The 24076-nt window shown below is 46.5% G+C and overlaps 1 protein-coding gene across 12 annotated transcripts in view; it reads left to right on the forward strand.

The window, feature by feature from the left end:
• The window catches only part of UBE2F (ubiquitin conjugating enzyme E2 F (putative)), a 52917-nt gene that overhangs the window by 10583 nt on the left and 18258 nt on the right, over window positions 1-24076 (forward strand). For 6 of the 12 annotated variants that reach the window (XM_023259918.2, XM_045034687.1, XM_023259916.2 and 3 more), the window contains exons 3-5: window positions 4186-4215; window positions 8773-8838; window positions 23385-23452. In XM_023259918.2, the coding sequence (XP_023115686.1) occupies window positions 4186-4215; window positions 8773-8838; window positions 23385-23452 (164 nt within the window). Of the gene's footprint in view, window positions 1-4185; window positions 4216-8772; window positions 8839-20176; window positions 20509-23384; window positions 23453-24076 lie in introns of those variants that run through there. The other 6 variants (XM_023259921.2, XM_023259919.2, XM_045034684.1 and 3 more) reach the window with 6 other exon arrangements.

The raw sequence follows: 24076 nt of genomic DNA on the forward strand, positions 1-24076 counted from the left end.
TGCAGGGCTGGGTCACACCGTACAGCCCCTGCCATGAAGAGTGTGCAGATTTGAGTGGCGGGCAGTGTGGAAACAATGAGGGCGCCGTGCTGCGAGCAGCCTGTGGCAGAAAGGGGCGGACATGTGCCGTGTGAGGGCCACCGCGGTCATCAGGTGGATCTCGTAATCTGATATTTCAGTGCAGGCATGCTTCGAGTGGGCTCTGTGGTTTGCTTTTTAGTTAGAAAGGAGAAGAGTCTAAGTTTTCAGAGGAAGTTGTGCAGCCACGGAATTGTGCAAGACGAAAGGTAGGGCCAGTGAGGTGTAGAGGGGTTAGCATCTTGGAACAGGCGAGACTTCAGCAGGCTAAAAATAGCTGAGTGTCTTGCTATTTTACAGGTAGGGGTAGTGTCCTGCAGGCAGTGAGGTCATGCAGGGAAGGGCCACCGCTTTGCTAAGAGGCCTCTCGAACATGTAAAGCAATTCGCTCATTTCTTTGGCCGTAGACTTCTTGTACGTAGATTCTAAGGTATGACTACTGATGTTAATAAATTCTTATTTGCCATCATTTGAAGTGTAGACGAACTGTGTCATTTGTGACAGCTCCATGGGAGTGTGTGGCTTATTTTATCTACTGCACTAGGCTGAGCCAAAATGCTGAGCATCTTGATTGAAATTGTCGTGCTCCCAAGATTGCGCTCCCTGCCTGCGCTTGGACCAAAACCTCGCAGCGGCCCTGACCATGGTGGGGCTCTCCCAGCCCTTGTCCACTCTCCTTGACTGAGTGCCACCGAACCTAGAAATGGAAGCATAACGCTCATCTTTGGAGCTGAAATTCTAGACTACAACGTGAAGTTATCAAATCCATCTGTGTAAACATCTGCATGCGAATATCTGAGCATGGCCAAGTAGCCTGTGGCGGTTTCCTGTACCTGGGGAGGGTAAAACATTCAGAGGCCTGGGCCCCACGTACACCTCTTGGTGTAGTGGGTCCGCACAGGGCTAGGAGTGGTAAAAGCTGAGCACGTACTAGGTTATGGTGACGAATGCACAACTCCAGGTTTTAACTAAAAATTATTGAATCGTACAGTTAGAGTGGGCCTGTTTTCTTGTAAATTGTGCCTCACCAAAGCTGTTGTTTGATAAGTGGGCAGAACAGCAGAAAACTCCCCAAGTGATCTATGTGCAGCCAGGCCGGAGGATTCCTGTTCTACGGTAGGGCTTCCTCTGGACACAGGCCTCTGGCCCCGACGCCCCATCGTGGTGGTGCAGGGGTGGTGCTTCTGTTGTTCGGTCACCACCGTGCCCCTGGTCGGTGCCTTGCTGTCCTCCTGCGTCCTGACCTCGCTCTTCCCCAACCCTTGGCACCAGACGGCCGCCTTAGACATTTTGCTTCTGTTTTGTGGCCCCCTCCTCCTCAGATCCTCTGGGCACACTGGACTACCAGAGTTTCACAACTAGACGGGATAGGCTTGCCGGGGAAAGCCAGTTCCGGCCTCAGTCTCTCAAGACGAGGGCCCTCAAGGACGGTTTCTTGTAAGTTCTTAGCAACAAGCTAAATGGTAATGTAATAAAATATGTAAATACAGTTTAAAAACATACATTTTATGTAGGTATTTTATTCTTTTAAATGTTTATTTTGAGAGAGAGAGTGTGCATGTGTGAGCAGGAGAGGGGCAGAGAGAGAGAGAGAGGGAGAATCCTAAGCAGGCTCTGTGCTCACTAATGTGAGCTCTATCTCATAAACAGTAAGATAATGACCTGAGCCGAAATCCAAGAGTCAGACGCTTAACACCCTTAATCGACTGAGCCACCCAGGCGCCCCCAGGTAGCATTTATTTTGAAGTGATTAACATGAATGACTCATCTGTTAAAATGTACACTTTTTTGATAAAACGAAGGCCCTGTGTGAGCCGCCAGAGCGGAGTGTGGCCCTGGGAGGGCCTCGGAGGGCCTGGTATCGGTGTCCTCGGAGCGGGTAGCACTTTGGCCTCGGCCCGCCTTTGCGGTTTGAGGTTTTCTTTAGCGAGTGCCCTGGCCCCAGGACGGTGAGAACGGGCCAGTCAGAAAGACGAAACCGAAGTTCACCGTGCTCATTAGAAGAAAATGATGGTGAATGTTCATAGGATTATCCTTACGTTTTATCAAGTGACTGGATTTTAAACGTAAAATGTGCCATGACGCCAGGTGGCCGGGAAAAGAGACTTCCCAGGCCTGCACCGCACCACAGAACTTGTTCCTTTTCCAATCACAGCAAGACGATAACGAGCCGTCGCTCCTCTCTCCGTGCCCGGCTCCGCTGAAGAGATCTGCTCCTTTTCTCAGGAGTGAGGACGCTCTCCCCGGCTAGGGCACTGGACAGAACACTGTAGAACCACGTGAGCACCTTTCCGCTCCCTCGCTCCACCCGTCTCTGCCCCACTCCACTTTTCTGAATGCCCATTCCAGATACCTGGAGCCCAGAGCGGACGCATTTAGCGGGCTGCCTGTCTGTCCCCAGATTCTCAAGTAGCTGATACTAAAGGCCTGTGGGCCTCCAGCCCTCGGCCTCAGAGTGGAGCCGTCCGCCTGCCCGTCTTCCGGCTGACGCGCTCCGTGTTCAGCTTCCCAAGGTCATGGCGCCCCCCTCCCTTCCCTGCCCACTGTTCCACACTTCACTTGAAGGAATCGCCCTACCCACTGCTTCTGTGTTTTGGCCCCCCATTTGCTTCTTAGTTTTTTGGAATCTGGTTTCCATCTTGCCACCTGCCTTCCTGCCGTTTCGAGGACCCTCGGCGGGGTCCGATCCGCATCAGGTGGCCTCGACCGGGCCTCATTTCCCTGGGACCAGCCTGTCTCTTGAATCACTTACGTTCCCCACGTGTCTCCTCCCTTTCCTCCTGTTTGTCCTGAGTGACTCTGTGCTCTCTGCCGAGCTTCATGCTTTTTGCCAGCCTCCCCTGTCAGTCTCATGAGGTCCAGGTGGCGTCACCACGGGGTCTCTTTGGCCCTGGCCGTGCGCCCGGATTGCAGCTTCTTCCTCCCAGGACTTCCCCAGCAGCTCAGCTCTCGGTGCCATCTCGGACCCCCCCCCCCCCCCCCCGCCCCACACAGCGGGCAGACCCTGTGCCCTCAGGCTCTCTGACTGCCCCTGCCTTTGCTAGGCCCTGGCCGCCTCGTGTCATAGGTCACCAGACCTCCGCTTTGCCCTTTCTGAAGTTGTCCTCTCGAGGAAAGTTTGGAAACTTGGTAGAAATGACCCTCTGCTCCCTATTTCTGCAGATTCGAGTTGAGAACTCCAGGCCGTGCGCAGAGCCCTCCTGGTTTCTCGTTGCTCTGCCGTTTTGTGCCCGTTGCTCTGGCTGCCCTGCGCACCTTCTCCTTCCTGTGCTTGTCTGTGCTCCATGCTCTTGCCCGTCACTAACTTACCTCCTTGGCAAACCTTTTCGTTCCTCTTCTGCTGGACTTAATTCTACTTATTCTTGAAAGCCTGGCCCATAGACCTCCTTTCTCTAGTCTCCACAGCGGGTGGGGGCCTCTGTGCCCCCAGGACCCCAGAGCACGTTGTTGTGTCTGAGGCACCGCTGACTTGCCTGCCTGCTTATTTCCGGGTATCCCCAGAGCTCCGCTCTTAGCGGTCGGAGTGGGGTGTCTGCAGCTTTGTCCCGGCAGAGGGGCGCCGGGCTTCACTGCTGAGTGAAGGGGCCGGGGACTGCGGCACCGAGCCCCGCTCCTTGGGCAGTCGCGAGATGTTAACAGATAGCAGACCCTGGCAGGAGGCAGAGTTTTCTCTCACTGGAAAAGTTCCAGCACACACGGGGCAAGCCTGCATGGGAAGACAGGTCTGAAAGAACCAGAAGAGACACAGGTGCGTATATAAATCACGTTCCAAGGGCAGCAGTTCCTCGGTGTGGGGGAACAAGACTTTCAAAAAGACTCCAGTGACCGTTTACCTATGGGGAATTTCTGTGTGAATTTTAAAGTATTTTCATTTATACCAAGTACGTTTTCAAGGGCCTGTGACCGTATCTGCCGGCATCCCGCAAGTCCCTTTGTGTATTTGAAAGCGATTCCACGGCTTGAAGTCTTAAACAGTAGACCAAGTGTAGATTTCAGTTACTTCGGTCTGTTTTGTTCCGCGGCGTTCCGGAAGAAGTTGCCAGGTTAGAGCAGGGATTTTCTGTGCAGAGTTGATGGATATTAACGACGGTCTCTTTGTTTCCACAGAGGTTGCAGAGCTTGAGGCTAATTTACCGTGTAAGTACAGCGTCCACATTCAGACCGGAAATGCTGCAGGGTAACTGCACGGAGAAGCGTTTTACGTTGCAATAATCTTGCAGAGCCCAGAGCCTGGTTTTGTGTGTTAGGAGTAAGTTTTAATTTTGTGCAAACAGGTGGAAGTTTTTCAGGGCTCTGATAAGAGTGAGGTATTTACCGTCTTTCTGAGAGCAGCACGGCAGTGCTGTCTCTCTCCTTGTTAGGGCAGAGGTGCTTTGGCTGGGTTTTGTGTCTCTTCCACAGCATTCTGTCCCACATCGTCTTTTTGTCCTTTGTTTTGAGAGGGTGCACGTGCATGAGCTGGGGAGGGGCAGAGAGAGAGGGAGAGAGAGACACGGGGCTCGATCTCACGAACCATCAGATCATGACCTGAGCCGAAATCAGGAGTTGGATGTTCAACCGAATGAGCCACCCGGGCGCCCCTGTCCCACGTCCTCTTTGAGTGAAAAGATATAAATCGATGACAGACAGTCCTATTTTTGTGAGTGACGGCACCACTTTTTTGGTCCACAAAGTGCTTACTTGTAATTTATCTCAGTGCATGGGCTGGGGTGGCCATGTACCCCCATGTCACCAGCTGTCCTCACCGTGCTCAGTCTTTCCTGCCCAGGCACAGAGACCCACGGTGTGGTCTTCACCTGTGAGCAGGCTCACTCCCCAGGCCGCTCATTTGTGTGATGTGTCAAAGGTGCGGTTTTTTTCCTGTTACTAATCCCTTCCCAAACTTAGCATATTGTGTAAGACCACTAAAGCCTGAAATTTTTGACCATTTTAGTATTTTTTTGAATTAGGACTTTTTATCATCATACTTGGTTAAAAACAGTTCTGGGGCGCCTGGGTGGCTCAGTCGGTTAAGTGTCTGACTTCAGCTCAGGTCATGATCTCACGGTCCGTGGGTTCGAGCCCCGCGTTGGGCTCTGTGCTGACAGCTCAGAGCCTGGAGCCTGTTTCAGATTCTGTGTCTCCCTCTTTCTCTGACCCTCCCCTGTTCATGCTCTGTCTCTGTCTCAAAAATAAATAAATGTGAAAAAAAGAAAAAAAAGAAAAAAAAACGGTTCTGAGGTTGAGGATGTTTGTCAGTGTAGGCGAAATATTTTGTACGTCAGTCTCCTGGTCTGGGCGAATGCTCGAGAGAACTTGGTATCTGGCCCACCTGACACAGGTCAGAGAGGGTCCGTTCCCGCCACCAACTAAAGTTAGAAGTACGGTGGTGGGTGTGCCTGAAGTGGTTGCAGAATCATTTGTAAGGGTAAGTACACACAGTTTCCTGAAAAATTCTTTTTAATGTATGGTATTTACATATGAGTGTGGTGGGTTGTGATATAAAATAGGCTTCTTAGTGGGGGTCTCAGTCAAAAATGTCTTAAAGATCCCTGAATTAGGGGCACCTGGGTGGCTCAGTCGGTTAAGCACCCGACTTCGGCTCAGGTTAGATCAAGCCCCGAGTCGAGCTCTGTGCTGACAGCTGGGAGCGTGGAGCCTGCTTCGGATTCTGTGTCTCCCTCTCTCTCTGCCCTCCCCTGCTCACGCCTTGTCTCTCTCTCTCTTTCAAAAATAAACAAACATTAAAAAAAAAAAAAGAATCCCTGAATTGCTTGACCTCAAAGTTTTCTTCTAGTCAGAACTGGAAGGAAGTGTCTTGGGGTTCTCTTAAAGGGTTTATGTATATACACATGCATATGTTTAATCAAAGACCATAAGAAGTTACCGCTTACACATGGTTCATTTTGTCCTTAAGTAAGACTCTGACAGAGATTGTTGGGTTTTAGCCCGTAGAGAAGGATAGCTTCAGCTTTATCTAAAATTTTGGTTTAAAAACAAACTGGCTCAGTCGGTAGAGCATGTGACTCTTGAGGTCAGGGTCGTGAGTTCAAGCCCCACGTTGGGCCTGGAACTTACTTTAAAAAAATTATAAAAACTGTGTAATTGGCTCTCAAGCCAGAATTTTAATTACTACCTTAGGTCTGAAAAAGGTATCTTGCTAGCCTTGATGGCCCAGGTATCAGATAAAAAAAAGTATGTGCTATCTGCCTCTTTTCTCACTTTCTCCCTTCCCTCTGCCCCGTCAGAGTCAGGGAAGTCTAAGTTCGTTTGTACAAGTAAGCCATGCTTTCCAAAAGTCCAGATCTCATCACAGAGCAAACAAGGACCCACCGGAGAATAAATCCTTAGTATCTCTCTAAAGTGTTAAAGAAGGAAAAGAAAATAACTTGCCATGTGAGAGTGCTGCTTGTACGCATCGCGTCGAGAACTAGTTTGGAGCTCTGTGCAGGCAAGTTTATAGAGGTGTCTCTGTTGGCGAAACCACACGTGCCCTCTCAGATAGATAGAAGCATGAACGTGCTAGCCTGTGCCTGCAGGCAGAGGAAAGGCTAGGGTCCCGGCTTTTCATACAGCCCTTGCATTGAACTAAAACGAAAACCTGACTTTTCACTTTTTGTGGTCGTTGTTAGGCTTTTTTTGAGTTTTAAGATGTTGGGTTCTTCCGGTAGTTTTATTGTTTTTTAATCTACCTGGTAACTTATTTATTATTGGTGGGCCAATTTGTTCTAGAAGGATGGGTTTCTACATCTATACCTTTACCAAAATGAAGGAGAATGCCAAGTATTAAAAACAAATGAATGATGCCAACTTCAGCTGATCCGCGAACATTTTCTAAGCCCTTGTCGTACATTTTTGTTACATACATCTCACTGGAAAGATAGCATTTATCATTTCAAGTTAAGATTAGGAAGAATGGGGTGCCTGAGGTGGTTCAGTCGGTTGGGCGTCTGACGTCAGCTCATAGTTTGTAGGTTCGAGCCCCACGTCAGGCTCTGTGCTGACAGCTCAGAGCCTGGAGTCTGCTTCGGATTCTGTGTCTCTCAGTCTGCCCCTCCCCCACTCATGCTATCTCTCTCTCTCTCTCTCTCTCTCTCTCTCTCTCTCTCTCTCTCAAAAATGAATAAACATTAAAAATTTTTTAAAAAGAAAGATTAGGAAGAACGAAGCATATTCCAGTTATTCCATGTGCAGTTCACACGTGTGGTTTGGGCACATGGCTCCCAGTTTCTTTGTTCATAAAATAAGGAATGTGACGGTGTAATCTCTAAGATCCCTTCTTGCTCTTGTAGACTAAGTTACCTTTCACTCTACAATGATTTTCTCAGAGATTGATAAAGGAAGAAACCCTGCTAACAGTTTTGTATGGTTTTTACGCATCACACCAGCCTGTTTCTGAAGTCATGAGGTGTGGTATGAGGAGAAGAGCCATGAACTAGTCTTTAATTTGGGAACTAAACCTTTTGTCAATAACCTATGTGATTCTGGGCTGGTTGCCGAACCTCTCTGGACCTTTGTATCATCTCATGCTTGAGGATATTGGACGAGATGATCTCTAAGGGCCATTTCCAAGTCAGAATTGAAGTTGTTCTGTTTTTGGTGAAATTTCATACCATTATAAAACCAGGCAAAACGTTTGCAGTGAGACTTGTAAGAAATAAAGTCAGCTGGCGATCCAAGGAGTTCAGTGTAGTATTTTCTGAGTTTATGGACAGTTTCTACATATTCCTTCCCAGTATAGTGGGTGTTTATTCCTTGTGTACTTACTGTTCTTCTATACCCCTTGTTTGAAGGAACAGATGTAGGATGTGGCCAACTTCTATCTGCACCACTAGCCATTCCCTCTTCTCCTATGGGAACTCCTTGTCCCGGTTGACCAGACCCTTTCCGGTGTGGTACAGGGGGCATAGGGCACTGCCATCTGAGCAGAGCATCCCTTCATCCACAAAGCAAGCTGAGCTACTACTTGGGTTGTGAAACTTTTTTTTTTTAATGCCAGGTAAACTGGGTGCTAGCTAACCTCATGGACACTTTTTTTTTTTTTTTTTGTAAATGTTTATTTTTGAGAGAGGGAGAGACAGCATGAGGAGGGGAAGGACAGAGAGAAAGGGAGACACAGAATCTGAACCAGGTTCCAGGCTCCAAGTTGTCAGCACAGAGCCCGACGTGGGGCTTGAACTCACAAATTGTGAGATCATAACCTGAGCCAAAGTCGGATGCTTAACGGGCTGAACCAGCCACCCAGGTGCCCCTCAAGGACACCTTTTGAGCTTCCATTTACTGTGATGGCTCTGAATAAGTGTGGTGGTGGTTGAACAGCCCAGAAGTTTGGCCTGCGTCTTTCTGGTTTTGCCATGTTTAGTTAGCCTTACCCACACGTATTAATCTCCTTGAAGTGCGGTGTTCTCTTTTCAAACTAAAGTAGCATTATTCTTAAAGTTAATGGAAAGATCTCAGTTTTCAGTGATCATTAAAAGATTGAAAGCAGCCATCTCAGTTTGGAATTGAAGAGGGCGGGACTGTGAGGAGGGACACCCATGGCAAAGCCACCGGCTTGCAGTGTTAGCAATAGTGGCACAGTTAGTGACACGCCAAGAGCGAGGAGGGGTCTACAGACGCCTCCGGCACCTTCAACACCACACGTGTTTCAAGGTCAGCCTCTGTGTAGGGCTGCCGCCGGCTGTCAGACCTTCCTGATGTGCTTTTCTTTTGCAGGTACGTGTAAAGTGCATTTTCCTGATCCAAACAAGCTCCACTGCTTTCAGCTAACTGTAACCCCAGGTAATGTTCTTCCACACTTAAGTGTCACAGTGATTTGCAAACAGCAAAGTTTCAAGGTTGCCCAGATCTATGATATTTGACTTGATTTGCCTCTGACTTTTTGAAAGTTAAGACAGTAATGACTTCATGCCGCACGAAGAGAAGATACGTGCCTTGTAGTCAAATAAAGCAGGATAAAGGGAGTCTGTGGCATTCAGTGGGAACTCCAGAAGTGAAGTACAGACTGACGGCCAGAGCGCAGGCCACAGAGGCAGTTGGTGCGCTGTGAAGACTGTGAGCTTTGAAATCCTGATTGGCGCTCCTGTCTCGTGGCTGTGTGATCAGGGTTCGGGTTGCTTAATCACCTCTCTGCCCCAGCCTGCCCAGCTAGAAAGTGAGCATCAAGGAGGACCTCTCTCACGGGACAGTTACGAGGGTTAAATGGAAATAGACAGTGGGCGTGAAGCAGTCCAGCCCAGGGTCTGGCTCAGGGGAGGGAGCAGATTACCGGCTGTCTGTGTTAGGGCTGATAAGAGTCTAAGCTCCAGGTGCTCCAGGATGGTAACGTACTCCTCCTCGGTCAGACCGCGCAGTAAGAAGGAGGACTCTTTGTTTCCTCATTGCCGTGCGGCTCTAAGCATCGCAGATTCCAACCCGGCACAGCCCACCAGTGCTGACGCCGGGCAGCGGGTGCTGTGCTGTGACCAGTCAGTGCTCCTGTGGGGTGGGTGGGGAAGGGAGCGTTGTGGAGGAAATGGAAGGTGTTCTTTTATTTAGGGGATGGAAAGGGAGTGAGAAACTGAGAATGATGCGTCACTAGTCAATTAGAAAGTCGAAGAAAATACAGAATTTCAGTGGGCGATAATGACCCTACAAATAAGACCTGGCACTTATCTCCCTGCAGGTAGGATGGATTATTTTCTGTTGAAGATGTTTTATAATAACGGGAAACCTCATTTTCAAAACGTGCTTGAAAACTTAAAAATTCGTTGAATCCCTTTGGTGGTTCTACAAACATCGCTGGACACGGACATAAACTCTATCTGATACCATTTCCTCTAAGACAGCACTAGGGGTGATAACCCGAGCACAGGCTTCTACATGCCTGACATTGAGAGATAACCGGAGCTCAGGACTTGAAACTAGGAAACGATGACAATTATAACCACTCTGGCTGCCTTCATAAAGCACATACTGCACATTGTGCTGTTTTTAGCAAGGGCTCTTGACTCAAGGTCACCATTCCGGAAGTCATTTTCTATCATTGTTAAGTAATGCAGTGTTTTCAGAAATTCTTCTGGGGATGAAGATTGGTTCTGTGTACTGAGTGGTCTCAGACGTGTGTTTGTCATAAAAACGTTTTCTTGCCTCTGCCTTTGTCGGGCATTTTCAGCGGTTGGCAGGCATTCCGTTGCTCTGCGCACCACCGAGGCGTGGGCTCTGTGGTCCTCCCCGGCCGCTCAGAGACCTTTGTTGATTTGTCGGGCTTGTCATCATCTGACACGAGTGGGTTTGTGTCAAGTCCAGCCTCTGAATAAGAGTTTCTCTTTTTTTCTTTGTCTTTTTTTAACTGCATTTTTTTTTTTAATGGGATCACATGGATGTTATGATTATCGAGATTGTGTACGTGACACCATCTTTGATGTTCTTACTGTTCTCAAAAGTGGAGCACAGTTAACAGTTGTTACGGTTCGGTCTTCACCTTTCCATCAGATTCGAGAGTAACTTGTGTTTTGATGCCTGTAACTACTTAGTACCTTAGCATTTCTATTTGTAATAAGTGCACATCAGGGACACGATTGTTGCACTGAGCTGTCTGCTCAGCATGCCCTTCAGATGCTGTCTGTGTGCCCTTATTTTGTGGTGTTAGTGAGTCCGAAAGCTGCTGTGGTTCCTGCCCTTTGTTATTAAGAAACAGGGCAGAGATCTGTCAACCCTAAAAATTTGTCTAACATCATGGTTTTAAGACAACTTCTTGGAGTCATGCTCCTCTCAGTATTGGGAAGAAATTGTATAACTATGCCTGAGTGAGAAAGTTTTAACCGTGTTTGAAGCACATGGTCTTGAACTCGCCTCATTGGCAGCCAGTAGTCTGAAAACGCAATAAGGTAGAAAGTCTGGATATTTGGGTGGTCAGGGTGGGAGAACTGCATCTGTGTTTGAAGCCCAAAGCTCTTTTTTATCTGGCTCCTGGCAAGAAAGTTCTGTTCATACTAGGTAACGTGTTCGTAGTTTTGTTTTTCGAACATCCCTCGTGCTTGGGAGTAAATGTACTCTTCTGAGGAAAGACGGAAATGTATTTTGGTGATAGAGGAAAACTGAATTTAAGGGGGAGAAAGGTGTCCGTCAACTCACAAAATAAGAAAAAATACTAGTAAGTGAAATGAGACGAAACAAAGCAAACACTAAAGACTTGCCGAAATGCTCCCTGGAGTCTTCTGTGAAGTTGGAGGCACAGTTTGAAAAACTGGGTCAGGTCATAGTTGCCCCACTGACTTGCATGGGTCCCCTCGGCCTGCCTGCTCCACTGTGACGTGGAGCTTTTAGGCAGAGGGGAACATGGACTTAAATAACAATTTTTTTAAGTTTAGTTTTTACTTTTTTTTTTTTAAAGTTTATTTATTTATTTTGAGAGAGAGAGCTCGGGAGGGACAGAGAGAGAGAGAACCCAAAGCAGGCTTCATGGTCAGCGCAGAACCCGATGTGGGGCTCGAACTCATGAACTATGGGATCATGACCTGAGCCAAAACCAAGAGTCGGACACTTAAACTAACTGACTGAGCCACCCAGGCGCCCCAGTTTTTACTTTATAAAGAAATTTTACTGAGGTATAAAATTATGAACAATAAAATGTACTAATTTGGACTGTTCAGCTTTACTAAGTTTTGAAAAAATGTATATACCTGTATAACCACAAGCCCAGCAAAGATGCTTCTAGTATTTCCAAAATTCTCTTCTGCCCCTGCAGTCAGCTCCTTGCCCCTGGCTACCCATCCAAAGTTCCTTTCTGATTTCTGTTCCCGTAAATGACTTTTGCCAGTTCTTGAATTTCATATAAATGGAATCTTACATGTGTACTCAACTTTTTAAGAATTTATTTTCTGAAGGAGTTGTACTGCTATATACTGACCAGCAATGACTGAGAAGTTCCAGTTGTTCTACATACTTATCAGTGTCTGAGTGTGAATAGTATCTCATTGTGGTTTTAATTTGCATTTCCCCAGTGCTGGGATTTTGATTGAGATGGATCAGTTTTGCACGCAATGGCATCATAGCAGTGTTATGAGCAGAGTCCGTGTAAATCTGCTTTACTTTCTCTCAGCAGTATTTGGTAGTTTTCAGTGTATAGGCCTTGCAAATACTTTGTTAAATATAATACCAAGTATTTCATGGTTTTTTTTGTAAATGGTATTTTTAAATTTTCCATTTTACTTGTTACTAATTATATGAAAATACAATTGATTTTTTAACATGTTGATCCTGTGTCCTATTATCTTGCTAAATTCACCTATTAAATTCCAGTAGCTTCTTAATATATTCTTAGGATTTTTACATCCATGATCATTGCATCTGTGAGAAGGACGTTTTTACTTCTCTTTTTACGAGTGTGTAGGCCTTCAATTTCTTTTTCTTATTGCACTGGCTGTAACCTCCAGTACAGTGTTGAAAGAGGTAGTGAGAGCATGTCTTTGCCCTGTTCCTGATCCAAAGGGAAAGTGCTCATTATTCATTGAATATGATTTTATCTGTCCTTTATCAGGTTGAAGAGTTCCCTTTTTTTCCTGTCTGCTGAGAGTTTTTATCATGTGTGTTGAATTCTTTCTAATGCTTTTTCTGCATCATTTGAAATGATCATATGATTTTTTCCTTTGTTTTGTAAATTTAGTAAATTCCACTTACTGATTTTTGAATGTTAAACCAATGTTATATTCCTGTGGTAAATGCCACTTGGTCGTTGTATGTTATCTGTTTTTTGTTTGTTTTTTACATTGCTGGATGAAATTTGTTAATATTTTGATACAGAATTTTATGTCAGTATTCATGAGGAATGTTGGTTTGCAGTTTTCTTTTGTGATTTTTTTTTTTTTTTTTTTGGTCTGGTTTTGGCATCAGCAATGCTAGCCTAGTAGAATAACTGAAGAAGTGTTCCCTCTTGTTTTCTGAGAGCTTGCATAGGATTGGTATTATTTATTCCTTAAATGTTTGACAGAATTCCACATTTAAGTAGTCTGGACTTAGAGTTTTCTTTCTGGAAAGTTTTTACTTATGAATTCATAAATAGACACAGGGTTTTTCATCTACTGTGTTTCTTAAGTCAGCTTTAGTGATTTTTTTCCTTCTAAGGAATTTGTCTCTTTCACCTAAAGAATTATTGACCTAAAAGTTGTTCAGAATATTCTCTTACTCTACTGTTGTATGTAAGATCTGTACTGATGTCCCCTTTTTCATTCCTGATATTGGTAATTTCGGTCTTCTTTTTTTTTTTTTTTTTTTTCTTGATCATGTTAGCTTGAGGTTTATCCAGTTGATCTTTGCAAAGAACTCATTTTTGTTTTTCTCAGTTGTTTGTCCGTTTCACTGATTTCTGCTCTTATCTTTTTTATTTCCTTCCTTTTATAGTGAGTTTAATTTGCTTTTCTTTTTCTGCCTAAGGTGGAAACTTAGATCGTTGATTAAAAAAATTTTTTACCCGATATTGGTTGAGGTGTAGGTTACATTCTTAACCAAATATTTTTGAGTGTCAGCCATGTTGTTTTTAATCAGTATTGTATCTTTTTTTGATGAGTTGTATTTTATCCTGTGAGTGTATACCAGTTTATCTGTTCACCAGTTGATAAGCCTTTGTGTCGTTTCCACTTTGGACCTATTATGCGTGAAGCTGCTGTCAAACCTTCTCATGTAGGTCTTTGCCAGCATGTTTTTATTCCCCCTGGTGACGGAATTACTGGGTTATGTGCTCAGAGTAAATTTACTTTATTAGACACTGCTATCTTGTTTTCCAAAGTGTAAGTACTGTTTTTCAGTCCTGCTAGCAGTGAATGAGAATTCCGGTTCCGTCACAATCTTGCGGACATCTTGGCAGTCTTTTCAATTTCAGCCATTATCGTGGGTGTGTGTCTCCTTGTGACCTTTATTTGCATCTCTTCCTGTGTTTGTTTGCTGTTTGTGTATCTTCTTTGTTGAAGTGTCTATTCAAATATTTTTCCCATTTATAAATTGGGTTGCTTGTCCTATTATCGAGTTGTAAGGTTTATATAACTGGATATAAGTTCTTTATTAAATACGTGGGGGGTTTTAACATAATAACATTTTTTTTATTAGTGTTACATATATATAAATTCTGATTAGGGAATTCTATAGCTGCATTGTAAATCTTGTGTATTACTGTGTACGTTCACCTAAATTTGTTTCTAAATGTATTAATTGTTAGATTCGTGTTTACTTAATTTGAACATTTAATTTATAAAAACACCCTAATTAGTACATGACAATAAAAGTGTAGCTTACATTAAGTCATAAAATTTTAACTGGTATATCTGTTAGCCATATTAATGTCTAGTTAGTGGTGCATTCTTAGCTTTGTTTCAGAACTTTGGACTTAGAAAAGTTTCTAAATGTGAAATAAAGTAAGATCCCAATTTCTGAAAAAAGAAATATGTTTGGTTAGCCTGAAAGATGGGTTTGTTTCCACTCGTGAACATTTTGGAACATTTCAGCAATCATGGAGATTTAAACACATATGGACGTAGAGCACAACACTGATGCAGGCCTTGGCTTGACCTGCTTTGCAGTCTTATAGAACTTTAGGTGGTGGTCACAGCTACTATGTCAAGGTTTCAGACCCGGAGCATGTACTCCCTGGTTCTTTCTAGTTTGATTTTTAATTTTAATATGGAGATAACCATTATGAGGGACAGATTGGAAGAGGAACAGACTTTTTCCTAGCGAAGTCTTTTCTTTCCAATAACCCTAGAAATACAGGTGGCAGTTCTTCTCTTTACATGTAAGAGAAATGTGATGTGAGCTCTTAAGACTGTCAGTTTTCTGTCCTAGCATCAGCTAATCTTTGTTAGGAGAACATTCGCTGCTCTTTTCTTGGCTCCTTCCAAGAGCTCTGTTGACATGATGCTTCCTTGCGTACCATCACACTGAGTAAGTGACTTGTCTGATAAAACTCTGTTCTTATAGTAGCTTATGCCCCCTGCCTTTCACATGACTCCGAGGCACATTTCTTTCCTGGGACACTCAAGTTTCCTGGAGTGACTGTGAAGTTAAATATCTGATTTCCCGTTTTTAAAACTGCTCATAACCATGCTTAAAACCTATTCTGATGGTCAGTAGTAAAAACATATATAATGTGCATAAAGCTGTTTAGATGTTGAACTTTTTGGCATCATAAAAATTGCCAGCACACTTGCTTTCCTGACCCACCGCTTAGTGCCTTTTATGTGGCGTAGATTTTTTCTTTATCTTTTGCAGAAATCACGTTTAGTGAGGTCTAACTGACGGACAGTTCACTGTTCTGGGGTGTTCCCTGCCTTTGGACGGTGTGTCACCATCAGTATAATCGAGGTGGAGAATGTTTCCGTCACCTCAAAAAGGTCCCCCAGCCTCTGGCGGGCATTGTTCCTGTCGTGGTGCCTTTTCCAGAATGCCATGTAAATGGACCAAAACAGCATGGAGCATTTTGTCTGTGGGTGTTCTCATTTAGCACAGTGCTTTCGAGATGCATCCATTTGGTTGTGTGTATTATCATTTCCACTGGCCATCACTGAATTTGAAGATGGGGCAAGAGCCACCAGAAAGGAACGCAGCAGCCCTGCCCGCTGTCTGATCGTAGCCCCACGCTGCCTGTTTTGGACTTCTGATCTACCGAAGATAGTAAATTTGTGTTGTTTAAGCCACTGAGCTCGTGGTGATGAATTCTAGTGACAATTCTAACCAGTACAAATAGCTGTGCTTTCTGTGTCCTAGAGATCGAAGAAATACAAAGATCTCGTGTTTTTTTTTTCCAAGTGTTTTTTAGCTTTACGTTTCACAGTTTGGTCTGTGACTTAGTTCTTTTTTTATGTGGGGCCAGAGAAGGATCTGGTTACCCCTCCCCCCACCATCCCTCCAGAGTGAAGGGGGAAGTGCTCCCTTCTGTTTCCTGGGACTGTGGATGAAGAGTTAGTATCAGTTCTGTACTCAGTGGTAGAATCTGCCAGGGAAGCTACCTAGCTCTGGAAGGTTGTGTTTTGTTTTTGTGGTAACATTTTAAGGATGAATACACTTACTCTAGTAGATAGAGTAATTGGTGTCTTTCTTAAGGTTGTCCACATTTTCAAGTTTTGTGGTATAATGTTGTTCTTAATATCTTGTCCTATAAAGTTCTGTCGAGTCTCCTTGAACTCCTATTAGTGAAAGTGTGTTTTCTTTTTTTCTTGATCAGGCTGGCTGGAGGATTATCGATTTTATCAGTCTCTGCAAAGAGCCAGCTTTTGGGTTTATTGATTTTCCTCTCCCATTTTTTGTTTTCTGATCCTATCTTTATTACCTTCCTTCAGCTTGTTTTCAGCTTAATTTGGCTTTTTTTCCCCCGGTTCTTCAGACAGACAGTAGGATGTTTCCATTTCCCTACCCAGCCTTCCTTTTACAGTTGTCCTGTCTCCTTTATGTACTCTGTGACCCAGCCTTCCATATCCTGTTTGCTTTTATCTGTTTCCCAGCGTAGTCACCACTCCTTCCTTAGGTCTGAATTTCCATCTGTTACTTTTCCTTCTGCCTGAAGAACATCCTGGATGTTCTGGATTTGTCTGTAGTACAGCCCCCCGGCGACGAGTTCATTATTGTAGAGACCTCATTCTGCTGCCTCCTGACTTGTATTCTTTCTTAAAAGTAGTCAGTGCTCATTCTTTGTTCCGCTTTATGTGTGCATTTTAGTCTCTGGTTGCTTTTAAGACCGTCTCTTTATCACGTGTTTAGCAGTCTGTCTGTGATGTTCTTTGATGTGATTATTGACCTTACCTGGGCTTACTGAGCTTTCTGGATCTGTAGCTTTGGTTTTTGTCAAACTCACAAATAATTTGACCAACATTTCTTTAAATATTTTTTCTATAACTCCTGCCTGGGACCCCAATGGTCTATATTAATATCTCTTACATATATATTACCTCCACACGTAAATTAGCCTCCATCGGGTCCCAGGGTGCTCACTTTTCTTTAGCAGCTGACTTAGTGTTTGTCTGCAGCTCCCGCGTGGCTCCCGACCCCATGTCACCGCCAAGTACCCGCCCACCTCCCCGGCTTGGCCCCACAGCGGGCTCGTGGCAGTCTTGGCTGCGGCTCTGTGCCCAGTCCGCCCTCCTCGTGGACACTGCCTCTTTGTCTTCCCCGCCCCCACCTGCCCTCAGATCCCAGGGAGACAGCCTGGCCGGAAATGGCTCTGCCACCCGCTAGCTGTGGGGCTATGGCCGGGACAGTTTCTTACTGCACGGGCCACAGTTTCTTCTCTGAAGGGGTGATGATGTGCCTGTCCCACCGCAGTGGTGGAGACAGGGTGAGCGAATACGTGCATGAGCCCAGGTGACCGTGTGCGGTGCGTGCTCCGCGTGTCAGTGTGCTTAGGGTTGTGGTTGTCATCCCGATTTTGAGGGTGTACCTAACTGGCACATCCCCCAAGCCTCCCCTGAACAGTCCAGCCCACAGCAGCCTCCCCTGAGATGAGCCGGCTTCACGCGCGCTGCGTCTCACGGTCCGACCGCGGATGTGTCTTCAGGTACTTCCGCGTTGGCCTGGGCACGCTGGGCGCCATCCCAGGCGTGAGGCAGATCCCGCCCTGGGCCACTGTTCGCGCGGCCCTCCGGCTCACAGTCGCTTTTACGTATTTGAAGGGCTGTGAAAAAGCCAACAAAACAGCATATGCGACAGAGACCTGTGTCCCAAAGCCTGAAGCATGCTTACCGTCTGGCTTTTTACAGGAGTTTGCCGACCCCAGTCTACAAGCTCATCTTGGCAAGGACGCTGTTTTTGCTGACTTTTAAGTTTGAAATTTACATAATTTCCAGTGTGTTGTAAATATTGACATTTAAAGATAAAAGTATTATATTGCTCTTTAAAATGTTTCCAGTAGAATCTAAATAGCACGGATACGCCCACCATCATGCATTTTTGTAGAAATATGAATAAGCTCTAGTTCAGTGGTTGGAAAATGCTCATTGCTGCCTTTTCTCCTCTCACTCATATTTTTCTTCCACTCGTCCTATAGGATTGTATCCTAATGTGAACATTTTTCTGCCAAGTACTTTGTCACCTTGTCCTACTACTCTGTAAATACATGCGCGTGTGCACACACACACTTCTATATGTATGTGTATAAGTTATTTAAAAAGTTTTTCTAACCGGAAGACTCTTCGGTCTTAAGCATTTTGTTCTGAACAGTTGTTAGTCGTTGTTTTTACCAACTCCTGGTTCCTGCTTTTCCTCCTCGGTGCTGGCTGCCCCTCCTGTCTCCTCTCCCAGACCCCTCTAGGTGTGGGGGCCCCTAAGGCTTTGTCCCGTCCTCGGACCTTCAGAGCTCATGCAATGTGAGTGCTTCCGTCTCCTGAACGGCTCCCACCCTGCCCTCATCCAGCCCCGACCTCCCCCACACTCCAGAGTCGTCTGCTGGCGGTCAACGCCTCTGTTTGAATGTTGACAGGAAATCTCAGATCGACGCGTCCGATGTTGAACTTGGTGCGGTGATGCCCCTTGCAGCCTTTCGATCTTCCCGGTGGCGACTCTGCCCTTTGCGTTGCGGGGTCAGAGACCTCAGCTCTTCTCTAGCTCCTCTCTTCACCACTCCCCTCCCTCATCTGTCAGCAGATCCTGGTGGTGTTCCCATCGGAATATTTCCAAGGTCCTAACCAGCGTGGTCTCTCACCGGGGTTATTGTAACAGGTCGCCTCCACGGGGCCTGCAGCCCAGCCCTCCTCTGCTCAGACCCCTTTCCGGGCTCCCCGCCTGGCTCTGCATAAAAGCCAGCACTCTTACTGTGGTCTCTTTGGCCTCTGCTCCTCCTCTCCCCTGCCTCGCCTCTGGCTGCTGGAGTGCTCTCTGGACATACCCGCTGTTTTCATGGGCCTCACCCGGCTCCCCCGCCTGGAGTGTTCTTCACCCCGGTGGCCTCCGTTTTCAGGCCTTTGCTCTCTCCGACCACCCTGTGTAAAATTTCGACTCCTGCTCCCTTGGCTCCTTCACCTTCTTCCGCCAGAACGTGCGCTTGTACTGGTGGGAGGGTCTCTTGCTGATGTGTCACCAGGGCCCAGAACAAGGTCTGGCACATCATGAGCTCTCATCAGATATTTGCTGAATGAATGACTTTAAACAGGACGTTGTAAGCTTCGATGGTTATTAAACATAAAACAGCGTTGCATCTGAAATGGATCTGGGAATGATGGAGTTACCGTTAGCATTTTTCTCTGATTTGGTTGATGAATTTGTAAATGACTGTTCTTTATGCTACAGAGAAGGAGTGCCAGTTTTCTTCCTTCATTTTGTTTTTATAGATGTAGACACTGAAGACTGCCTGATGAGAGAGGCATGGGAGGTGTTTTGTCACAGCTATGACATTCCATCCTTGGACTTCAGAATCCTATATTTTCTTGATCTTTCTGCCGACTGTTAGATCAGGTTCCTCCCTCCATTTTGTTGAAAGCAGAGAATTGGAACCCGTCTGACTTGGAAAAGACTTTCTGAACACAAACATCAGAGCCCCTTAGCATCACGGTTTCTGAGGCGTTCATAAAAGCCACTTTCCCAAGACCTGTCAGCTGACCATTAATCATACCTGTCTTCACTTGGAAGCATCTTGTTTTATGTGAGATTCTCAGGAAGAGTTGAGAACTTTGAGATATTATTGGTTTGGTCGTACCCTTGCCAATGTAAAAACTTAATGCTTTGTACTTCCTCAAAAGCTGGAAGCTGCAGGTTTAGCTCATTCAATGAATAAGAAATATCTCTCCGATGCTTTAGTAGGCAGAACCAGTTCTGATTGTCAGCTCAGTCAGCAGTCAGACTCACTCTCTCTTGGGAGAAGTGTTACTTATTTCTAGGATGTGCCATCCGCCGCCTCACTTCCGAGTTTAATTGCTGGCAGTTAGGTGAGGCTTGGACCCAGTCACCTGGGCAGAAGAAGGTGCCATATGCCTGTGGCTTATTGATTCCCTGTTTGCTTGCTTCTCACAGTGATCATGTGTTCTTTTACAGTCCTCTAGGGATTGAATTCACTAAATGAAAACTTTTTAAATTTTTTGTTTTTATTTATTTTTGAGAGAGAGACAGAGGGTGAGCAGGAGAGGGGCAGAGAAAGAGGGAGACACAGAATCTGAAGCAGCCTCCAGGCTCTGAGCTGTCAGCACAGAGCCCGAAGTGGGGCTCGAAGTCACGAACCGTGAGATCATGACCTGAGCCGAAGTTGGATACCCAGCTGACTGAGCCACCCAGGTGCCCCAAAGCCTCTAAGTGAAATTTTAATCCTTGCTGCCATCAGACTCCACAAGATGTCTGAATTCAAGACATTCCAATATGAACTGGGATGTCTTCTTTATAACACCATACTTTGCCCTTAACAGAACTGGGTGTCAGATGGGGAAAGCACAACCCTGCCACGTGCCTCCATTTCCTGTGACCTTTGTCCACTGGGATGTTTGTGCCTTGGGGCAGTGCATCATGGTAAGAAGAGAGCTGAGAAGTCAACCTTCTGCTTCTAGTGGGGACAGCTATGAGAAGGGAGAGGGAAGGAGTGGCCGGTGGGAGTCTGACCTCGTGAGACTGTCAGGCAGCTTTCTTTTAGGGAATGCACCCGGACACTGGCCACCTAGAAGTGGATTCTCCTGGAGCTGTTTGTGCCCACATACCCCTCGGCCAGTCTCCTCCCAGGGATACCCCTAACCTGGCTGAAAGTCAGTGGCATACGGTTCCTCTCCTTGTAACCCTGAGGGGCGGGGATAGGCCGGCCCAGTGAGCTGGATGCCAGGAACTTTCCTGCTGCGTCTCACTGTTGTACTCGAACTGTTGTCCCAGTTATCTGAGAAGCAGGAGGTTTTCAGTCGCGGCAGCCTCACACAGTGACGCAGTGGGCCGTCCCAGACTTGGATGTGGCACACGCTGGGTTACGGACGCTGTACACGAACCCCGTGCCTGCTGGTCCAAAGCTGCGCGGCCTTTCTCAGTCTCCACCCTGCAAGGCGCCAGCTTGGGAGCCGGACCCGCGAGGTGGGTCAGCAAGAAGTCTTCACTGGGGCCTTCGCTGAGAAAATCACAGGAAATAAGAGATGCTCTTAAGTGTGTTTCCTCTCCGTACAGGCTGCTTGCTCCCCAGCTGCTTTTTAAGTAGGACATGGCGTTTCTAGGCAAATTCAATAAATAAATAGAGTGGCTCGGGTCCCAAAGCTGTGTATGTCCTTAGACAAGGAGACAAGGAGTGCTGCCTCAGCAGCAGATCATCCTCCTGACACAGACAAAAACTAGAACTCTCCGCTTCCTGTGTGTCTTCAACCAGTTCAGAGATGATAAATTGTAGTAATTATTAAATGAGAGCTTGGCTAGGACAGAGGAGTATGGTAAAATCAAACCCCCATTAGACCAAATCACAGTTTCTTTGGAACTGGTTGGCAGCCTTGTTGAAACTATAGAATCGTGAAGTGGAAGGCCAACTAGAGAAAAACCACAGTGTGGCAGGATGCGGTGGCTGGAGCACAGCCTGGAGGAGCGAGAACAGGCGAGAGCAGACGCGGCGCTGCACCGGGAGCTGGGGCGACAGCACGCACAGCGCCCGCCGCACCGCGTGCAGAGCCCAGCGCCAGATCCCCCTGCCGCGGCGGGCACCCGGTGACACAGGAGCCTCGCAGCCGCAGAGCCTCTGGTGGGCATGGCTGTGCTCTCATGACTGCCTACCTGCGATGCCCCTTGTTTGCAGAGTTCTTGTATCTGGAGGGAAAATTTTTCCCCCAAAACAGTCTTTTCTAAAGACTCTCGGTGCTGTCAGTTGCTGATCCAGGGGTGCCAGGGAGGGCTAGAAATAGCCGTATCAGATGAGTGGGGAAGGGTAGAATAATCTAGGCCGTATGATGGTCGAGGCTAGCAGTGAGGAAGAACATGCTGCCTCGTTCCCGTGAGTGAGTGGGCTGCAAAGTACATGAAACCATAAGATCGCTGTGAGAAAGTAGGGAAATCAGATGTTTCTGTCATCTGGGTTGGGAAAGATCTTTGTAAGCACAGGACCAAAGACAAACCACAGAAAGACGGGCTTCAGGGTGAGAAGTAGTTGAACCACAAAATCAGTGATAAACCAGCAGACTAAGAAACACTGTAACAAATACAAAAGGCAGAGGTTGATCTTCCTAAGAGCTTTTCTATATTGGTAGTTAAAAGATGAATACTTCGGTGATAAAAGGACAGTTAAAGAACATCAGTCATTCGGTTCTTGCTTTAAAAATGACCCATAATGTGAAATAAATTTCAGCCTCACTGCTTTTCAGATGAATGTAAAACAGAAATACGGTCTTTCTCCTCTGTCACACTGGCAAAGAATGAAAACATTGGGGTCTGTAAATGTTGACCCAGTCTCGGAAAATTGTAGTGATGATCTGTTTGACACTAACAACTCTGTGTTAAATATTTATTTTATGTAAGCAGCTGAGGGAAGCAATAATATGTAGTATTGTTGATTTGTTCACAGTGATAAATATTTGGGGGAAAGTTGAACTTTCTTATTAAAGATGGTGTTAATTTTGCCAGATTGTGAAGTTCAGAGTAACTGAAAACCCCGGTGCATTTCCGGCTTGGAGCGCAGGCGTGAGCGCCCTCTGCTGGCAGCAGCACGAGTAGGGCCCACAATTCACCCGCAGGCCAGGCTCGCCTGGGGTGGGTGGACTCTTAGCAGAGGCAGAGGCGGCTGACGCAGTTGCGACTGTGCTGTGGGGTCTGTGACCTGGTGCCACCCTGCCTCCACACGTCCTCCTGCATGCCCACCGGTGCCCTCCAGCCCCGTTCCAGGGGGCGCGCTCTGTTCAGAAGGCTGCACCGAGCCCTCAGCCAGTCGGCTCGCAAGTGTTGACTGTGCCCGCTCACTGGGGCAGGGGCTGTGTGCTTCGCTGCCTGTCCCCAGGGCCTGGAGCACCCCTCGGACCTGACACTCTCATGGGGCAGCCAGCCGCAAAGAGATGACCTTGCAGCTTACCCAGGGTGGTTACCTGTCATGAGATGTGTTTGAAGGGGGCACACCGGTGCTGTGATGCGGAGTGAGACGGGGCCGAGGTGAGAACAGGGCTACCCGGGCCGGCTCTGGGCGACTGAGGGATGCCAGCGCCTCCCCTGAGCGCACATGGCCGGCGAGGAGACGGACAGCAGGCAGGGTCGCGGGGAGCCGATTTAAGCTCATCATCAGGGCAGGGGCAGGATTTGGTGACGTATCGAAGGAATCCTGCAGTCTTGGTTTTAAACTCTTAATTCTCTGTTTTTGCCGTATCCTAACATAGTGTTTGCTTTCTGTTAACTTTTTTTTTTTAATTGAAAGGATTTTTTGTTTTGTTTTGTGTTTTTGATAGATGAGGGTTACTACCAGGGTGGAAAATTTCAGTTTGAAACTGAAGTTCCTGATGCGTACAACATGGTGGTGAGTAGCCTGCGTTTGAGCCGTTGTTTCCCCTTCGCGTGGCTGGGTGGCCGTCCCGGGGCCCAGCACACCCCCACTGCACTGGGTCCCCCCAGTCCTGGGACTGAGTACAAAATGGCCAATATTTCTGGTTGGTGTTACTCGTCAGCAGGATTTAGAGCCTTAGGAGGGAGATTCATTTCTCAACAAGCACTTGGGACTACTGTGTGCCAGGCAGCCTGCACTGGGACCTCCGCTCTGCCTAGGCTGGCACCTTCCCTGGGAGCTGCCTGTGTGGTTCATGTAAATCCTACCTGTTACATTCTAGCACTGAAGAGGAAGGCATTTTATTTAAAACCGTAGTTCTGTTTACGGTATGGCACCAAAACGCTCGAAGTGTAGAAAACATGTACTTAAGAATTTCAGAAAAGAAGAATGCCTTATAGGTTTAAACCATAATTTATACCCATAGCTACATGTTAATCTCTCAAAGACCCACCCTAGGTAATATTCACACCAAATACTGTCACATTCTATCTTTATCAGTTAGGAAGGTGAGACAAAGTAGAAAGTTTCCATAGCGTGAGAAAAGCAGTGAATAGCAGACAACAGAGCTATCGAGCAGGGACAGGAAACTAATTTACG

The sequence above is a fragment of the Felis catus genome, chromosome C1, assembly GCF_018350175.1.
Source record: "Felis catus isolate Fca126 chromosome C1, F.catus_Fca126_mat1.0, whole genome shotgun sequence".
NCBI lineage: Eukaryota > Metazoa > Chordata > Mammalia > Carnivora > Felidae > Felis > Felis catus.